This window comes from Dromiciops gliroides, chromosome 4, assembly GCF_019393635.1.
Source record: "Dromiciops gliroides isolate mDroGli1 chromosome 4, mDroGli1.pri, whole genome shotgun sequence".
Classification (NCBI taxonomy): domain Eukaryota; kingdom Metazoa; phylum Chordata; class Mammalia; order Microbiotheria; family Microbiotheriidae; genus Dromiciops; species Dromiciops gliroides.
Window position 1 is genome coordinate 323,605,459 of NC_057864.1, and position 7,680 is coordinate 323,613,138.

Here is a 7,680-nt window from a genome sequence, read left to right on the forward strand (position 1 = left end):
TAGTTACAGCAATGTCACCCTAGGACCATATTATAACCATCATTAACCAAAATGATTGGACACCTGTGTACCTGGTTGGGTCTATTCTATGGTAAAGTTCTAATACAGAAAATAAAGGTCCTTAAGAGCCTCAAGTTGTACATAAAAGAAGCACATGTTAATTGAGAGCCAAAGCGTGATGTTTGATCAGCATCTGTCTGAAATGTTTGACAATATAGAACCCAGGTTGGTAGAAACAGATAATCTCAGCATGTACAGAAAATACATTAAATAACACAACAAACTTATATTAAGCCAGTCACCATTGCAAATAATCCCTTTTTAAAAGCTTATGTAGGGGGGCAGCTAGGTGGCACAGTGCATAGAACACTGGCCCTGGATTCAGTAGTACCTGAGTTCAAATCCGGCCTCAGACACTTGACACTTACTAGCTGTGTGACCCTGGGCAAGTCACTTAACCCTCACTGCCCCACAAAAAAGGTTATGTGCGTATGTACATATACTCACACACAACTTTTGGACATATATGTGCATATGCTTTATATGTACATATATAGTATGTATACATATATGTATAATAGTTAAAACGTAAATAAATCTGTTTCCCTGAATATTGGAAAATTGGCAAGGAATTCTGTGTATTCAAGTGCCAGACTCTTTTGGATACTAAAAAAAAATTAAGCAAAATTACAAAAATAGTCAATTACTTAGAATTCAAAAACCATAAATGTTCAAGTAACTGGATTTTTAAATGCTCCACTCACCTTTTAGGATAAACTGGAAAAAAGTTTTTAAAGATGGGGGGGCACGTGTGTAAGAAAGAGGAGGGAGAGAAGAGGGAAGAGGGGAGAGAGGAGAGAAGAGAGGACAGCAGAGGAGATTACAGGACAGGAGAGGGACATATGTTTGTATGATTTTTGTGTGAGTTCTTAATTCAGGAACAAAAATATCCACCAGTTTTCTCAGCCACTTATTTACAACAGAAAAAAGCAATGGTTGTGAAGAAATTCCCCCTCCTAACTCATTAACAACTGAATTGCAATTTATAGTATTAAAGATATGGCTAAGGCACTGAGAGGTTAAGTGATTTTGATATTCACACAGTAACAGGCTGTGATATGTGGCTACCCTAAATCAGAGAATAGCCCTTTAACCACTATGCCTCACTGCAAGTGAAGGTGGATCTTTAGGATTTAAAAAAGGATAACTTTCAAAGTTTATCATTATCAAAAAAGATTCAGTACAACCCCCTTCATCTTTTATATTTACATACTTTAAAATGAGAAACCATCTTCATGTTGATGGGTTGAAGGCCTGAACTAGTTTCTACACCAAATAAATGTTACATCAAGTTCATTTTAATTTTAGTGTTAATTATATTTGCCTATATTCTTATTTTCTGAAAATTAGCCACCCATGTAGCACGTGTGTGTGTATATATGGCAAAGCAGAATGTATATCTACATTCATATACATATTCATGTGGTAGAAATAATATACAAGATAAAACAAAACATATATTCTGTGTATGTTATACACACATATATATAAAACACATTATATATACATATATGTATTATGTTTTCTGTTTTGCCTTATAATGAAATCAGCATTCTGCTTGCCCTTAGCAAATTTAGGCAATAAATTCTCAACATCACATACCCTGTAGTTCATATCCTGTTGCCCTCCTGTTCAGCATACTCTGTATCTACTGAAACTCATATGTGTGAACTTTAAGTGAGCTACTTGATAACTACTTGTTGCTCCCTGGTTGGTTTTGCAACATTCTCTTTCCAATGAAGTTGAAAAAATGGAATCCCCAAAGCCTAAGAATATTTCAGCTCTTGGTAGATACTAATTGAGTGTAGAGTTGCATCCCTTTTGCTTACGTAGGTTGGTTAACAAATTGTTTGAGCAAGACAGCTAAAAGCCCACATAATGGAGTTTTAAAGACATCCTAAACTACTAACTTTGCTCTACACATAGCCTCCTATAATTCCCTACCCACTTTAGCATCAACATATTGCAGAGGGGAATTCCACCTTGCATGGAAAAGTAAATAGGCCCATCCCTAAGCTTCCATGTGGCAGCTAGGTGGTGCAGTGGATAGAGTGCCAGGCCTGGAAGTCAAGAAGACTCATAATCATGAGTTCAAATCAGTCCTCAAATACTTATTACCTGTGTGACCCTAAGCAAACCACTTAATCCTTTTTACCTCAGTTTCCTCATTTGTAAAATAAGCTGGAGAAGGAAATGGCAAACTACTCTAGTATCTTTGCCAAGAAAACCAAAAAAAACAAAAACCAAAACCTCCAAATGAGGTCATAGAGAGTTGAAAACTAAAACAACTGAAGAACGAAGCTTTCTTGTGTTTGCCTATACAAGTGGGGACACTGATAATTCTATTAGTTCTTAGTTCAATCGATAAAAATCATAAGCTAGGATTTTTTTAAATGGACTGACCACCAATCATTGAGTCCCCTTTTTACATCATTAAAATAATTGAAACTTGATGGAACTAGATAGTTCTTTAGGAGACCATCAGGAAAATTCAGTAACAATACATTTAACCACCCTCACATGGTTAAATATGTACATCAAGTAAAAAGTGCTATAAAAATAATTATTCTAGAAGCAACTTCCAGGGATCATCTTGTCTAACCCAATCTTCCTCCAAATATGCAATAAAGAAGGAGACAAGGGAGATTAAACTAGCTACAGAAATTTTATGGTCAATTCATCTTACACTTAAAGAAACAAAAACCAAACTCATTTAGTTATAAAATGTAATTGTCTGGATAAAGAAGCCCTTCTTGAAAACCTTTAGTAGTTTGAATTATTAATGTGCTATAAGGAATTCTGAGCTTTATAAACTATATTTATCCTCAAAAGGGAGAAACTCACGTAAAAGTGATTTTTCCCCTTGTCAAAAAATGTGCCACCATTTTGTATTTTCTTAGAGCAAGGAAACTACAGAAAAAGACTGTGGTACAGTGGGAAGAACACTGGCAGGAAGTACACTTGATTCTTAATCCTTTCTCTACTACTGACTACCTATGAAGCCTTAAACAAATCACTTGACCTCTCAGGGCCTCAGTTTTCTTATCTGTAGAGAGGGGGCCTGGATTCCCAGCTCTAAATCTATGAGCCTGTAAGCCTGTGATTTCTAATCCCTTGTAGCTCTGACACGCTCTGATTCTATATAAAGACAATTAAAAGACTGTGGTCTCTTCAAAAGGAATCACTAATATCATACCATTGTGTTGTTCTGTGCAAATGAAGTCTGACTTGTCTGTCATGGAAGGAGGAAATCTTTCTCTTTTGGTTTCTAGTTAATAGATGATCTCACTTTCAACAAAAAAGCCTCATTGCCAGAGAGTAAATGAAAATCTGAGAATGGCACAATTTGCTACTCTCTTACAAGTTAGGTCAGGCCTATTTCAAATCACTGCTACCAGCTGCTTCTGTTTTCATGTTCGAATTTAATTTGAGATGAACTACCTTGATGACTCTCTGCCACACGAATAAGGTTTATTTATGAACTTGAGAAATACCCCTGCATATGGAAACACTGAAGAAATTGAGGATGATGAGCTATTTGTGCATAATTTGAATATAATTAGCACACTAGGGCAACATTCATTGTTTATTAGAGATTTTTTTAAAAAACTTCATTTGAACCAATCAGCAGAGATTTCATTTATCCTTGCTTCATGCAGTATTACAACATATTTTTCTTTTGAAAAGCATTAGTTTCACAGCTAGATGGTACAGTATATAGAGCACTGGGCTTGGAATCAGGAAGACTCATCTTCATGAGCTCAAATCCAGCCTCAGACACTTTCTAGTTGTATGACCCTGGGAAAGTCACTTGACCCTGTTTCCTTCAGTTCCTCATCTATAAAATGAGCTGTAGAAGTAAATGACAAACCATTCCTGTATCTTTGCCAAAAAAACCTCTGAAATGGGGTCTTGAAGAGTCAATCATGACTGAAAAGATTCAACTAGTTCAAGAAACATGAAAAGATCTTGATATAAATTCTCTTAAGAAATATGAAATGCTTACTGAAAGAAATCAAGTAAGAATTTGAGGCTAGAAATGTCTTTGAAACCAATCCTCGATTGTGCAAATATGCACCATCATTTTAAAAAAAGAGTTATGGGAAGTGGAAATGTCAACACTGACACCTTGGTTTTTGGCTTGGGTGACTGGTAGGATGGTGGTACTATTGACAGTAATTTGGAAGAGGGAACAGAATTTGGGAAGGAAGAAGATAAAGAGTTTAGTCTTAGACATTTTTATTTTAAGATGTATAGGGGACAACCACTTCCAGATGTCCAACAGGCAGTTAAATATTTCATAGAATCATAGAACATTAGAGCTGGTAGAAACTTTCAAGATCATCCAGTTCACTTCCCCTGCCCTGCATTTGACAGGACATTTTGATGAGGAAATTGAGGCACAGAGAAGGGAAATGGACTTGCTTGGAGTCACACAGCTAGTGAGTGGTAGACCCTGGGCTTGAATCCAATCTTTGACCCTTCTATGTGGTGCTCTTCCAAAAACAACATGGTCCTATAATGTTACAAATGATAAATATGGAAATAAGGAAAAGTTTTATGGAATAATTCAAAGTAGGGGGAAAAAGTAGAAAAAAAAAGAGACCAAGTCAGAACTATAGCCTACAAACGAAGTGTGCATTTGCAATTAGTACAAAGGTTGCCTATTATTCCTAAAACAGAGTGTCCAGTAACCCTGTTGTGAGTTTCTTTTTCCTCTTCACTTATAAAAAGATGGAAGAAATTGCTCCAATGATCTAAACATTTCAACTGGTATATTTGGGAACTCTGAGCTAGCTCTCCTTCTGAACAAGGCTGCCTCATGAGATTCAACTGAAGGAAAAAGAATGCCTCAACATATCTTCATGCAGAAGTTGGATGATCATTTGTGAGGGATGCTGTTGAGGCATATGGATAGAGCCAGATGTTTTCTAAAGTTCCTTTTATAGTTCTAAGAACTTGGCCCTTAGTTTGCTCATCTGTAAGATGAATTCAACAGTCCAAAATTCATTCTTTCCTATCCAAAGGCTCCCCCTTCTTTGTAACTCCTCCATTCCTGTTGATGGTATCACCATCCTCCTATTCACCCAGAAGACCTCTGAAGTACCTTCTAGCTCTACATCTATTATCCTCTGAGTATAATATTTAAAATTCATCATTTGGTAAAATACAAATGAAGGACCAGGTAGCTCACAGCACTGGGAACAAGATCTTTTTTTTTTTTTAATCTGCAAAAGACCATGCCTAGGTTCTTCTCTCCTCTTTTAAGGCTCCTCTAATCCTGCTAAATCATTTCCATACACCCTCAGGGAATACAATTGAATTCAAAATTCCTTAGCCTGACTGCGAAAGGGGTGGGTCATGTGGAAGTGTGACTGTGTTTACCTTATATCTTTATCCATATGTCCTATGAGCTTCAAGTTGAGGTGATGGGGGCAAGTTCAGTATTCAATCCCTCACTGGGAAACAGGGTTTGCATAGCACACTCCTACTAGCAAGCCTAATCAGTCATGTCCACAAACAACTTGGTTATTACCATTATTTTACTTGAAAATGTCAATCAGGAATATAGTAAGAATGCCATTTCAGTAAAGATATGGAAGCACAGAATATCAAGAGGTAGAGATGTTTTTGCAATGCAATTTTTAATTTTTATTGGTATCTTTTGTTTTTATATCACCTCCATTTCTACATATATCCTTCTTTCCTCCCCTACTCAGTAAGCCACCCCTTATAACAGAATATTTTTTAAAGATAGAAAAGAAAAAATAGAAAGCGATGTAGCAAAACCAACCAACATATCACACAATTCAATGTTCCCTAACCATGACCCACTTCTCCAATGATGGAAAGGAAGGGGATAGGATCACAGATTTATAGCTGGAAGAGGGACTTCAAAGGTCCTCTACTCCAAATTCCCCTTTACACAATTAAGAATACTGAGTCCTGGCCCATCATCACAGAGGCAATACCAGTGGAGAGGAAGTTCAAATCTAGGTCCTCTTACTCCAGAAGCAGTGCTTTCCCCGCCCCCCACTGTACCACATTGTACCACAATACTCATTCTCCTGCTCTCTTCTTCAGAGACAAGCTTGATGATTAGAATTCTGTAGAATTGTTTTGCTATTTGGATTCCTGAAGTCATTGGGTATATCATTTTCTTGGTTCTGCTTACTTTATTCTGCATCATTTCACAAGAGACAGATTTATTTTCATTGTGATCCAATAGTAAGCTTTAACATATGGCTATATTTTTTTCTTATTTTTTCTCAGTGTTATTTTCTCTTTGAATTTGAAGATTGGGGGTAGGGAAGGTATTTACATTCTTATATGTTTATTTGCTTTTTCTGTACCCAATGTTTTTGGGGTTTTTTTGTTTGGTTGGTTTTGGTTTTTTTGTGGGGCAATGGGGGTTAAGTGACTTGCCCAGGGTCACACAGCTAGTAAGTGTCAAGTGTCTGAGGCCGGATTTGAACTCAGGTCCTCCTGAATCCAAGGCCAGTGCTCTATCCACTGCGCCACCTAGCTGCCCCTTTTCTGTACCCAATGGAAGAACTTGGTCTGCGAATGCAGATGATGAATTCAGGAGACCCCCTCTAGAACAGATTATGGGGCTTGAAATCAGACAGACTGGGGTTATGTTACTTGCCTGTATGTGAAAAATGTGTTTTCTTCTAAATTCCTTCCTAGCACTCGGAAGTCCCCAGTACATCTCTTTCCAGGAACGTCAGTGGCACAGTGATTGCTTCAGATGTGGGAAATGCAACATCTCCTTAGTGGGCAAAGGCTTCCTAACTCATCAGGAGACCATTCTCTGCGGGGAATGTGGTTCCAACACAGAGTCTGAGATCTGAGTGGAGCAACCTACCTTTCACCTGTGTTTCTTGAGGGTTTCATGCTCACTAAATCTAGAACTCACTTGAAGATGTTGTTGTTGTTGTTAATGATGTTCAGTTGTTTCAGGCACCTCCGACTCTTCATGACCCCCATTTCGAGTTTCATCCGCAAAAACAATGGAGTGCAATTTCTTTCTCCAGCTCATTTTAGATATGAGGAAACTGAGTTAAGTGACTTACCCAGGGTCACACAGCTAGTAAGTATCTGAGGCTATATTTGACTCTATTCACTGTGCCATCTAGCTACCCTGAAGGCAAGATATTGATGTTAATTTCTAAAAAGGCCTTTGGGAGAGACCTTGTCTGAATAGTTCTCTTGTACATTTTACCTGTAACCATTTTAACAGGCTGAGAAAAAGAAAGCTTGTCTGTCTCCTCAATCCAAGAATGTGCCTTTTCTTATATCACACTGCACTCTACTGTTAGATCCTAAAGACAATATCACTCCACTGAAACTGAATATGGGATTTCTATCTAGGAGTTCTAAATGAGTTATCGAGAGGAAAATGATCTCAGAATAACCATAGAGAACAAGTTAGTATATCCAAATACTTCAAGGAGAGGATGTGCATGTTTATCAAACTCAAATAATGTAATCACTTTCCACTTAGTTGAGAGATATCCTTATGCCACAAAATTGGGTTCTTTGTGAATCATAATCAAAGAAAAAAATATCAGACAAAACTCATTGACAAATACCACATCTGGGACTTTCATACAATGG

At 37.3% G+C, this 7,680-nt stretch overlaps 1 protein-coding gene across 1 annotated transcript in view; it reads left to right on the forward strand.

Moving 5' to 3' along the window:
* The window catches only part of FHL5 (four and a half LIM domains 5), a 41,621-nt gene extending 34,633 nt beyond the window's left edge, over positions 1-6,988 (forward strand). The window contains exon 6 of the mRNA XM_044005057.1: positions 6,751-6,988. Within this exon, the coding sequence (XP_043860992.1) occupies positions 6,751-6,914 (164 nt within the window). The 3' untranslated portion in view covers positions 6,915-6,988. The remainder of the gene's footprint in view (positions 1-6,750) is intronic.
* Positions 6,989-7,680: the final 692 nt, after the last annotated feature.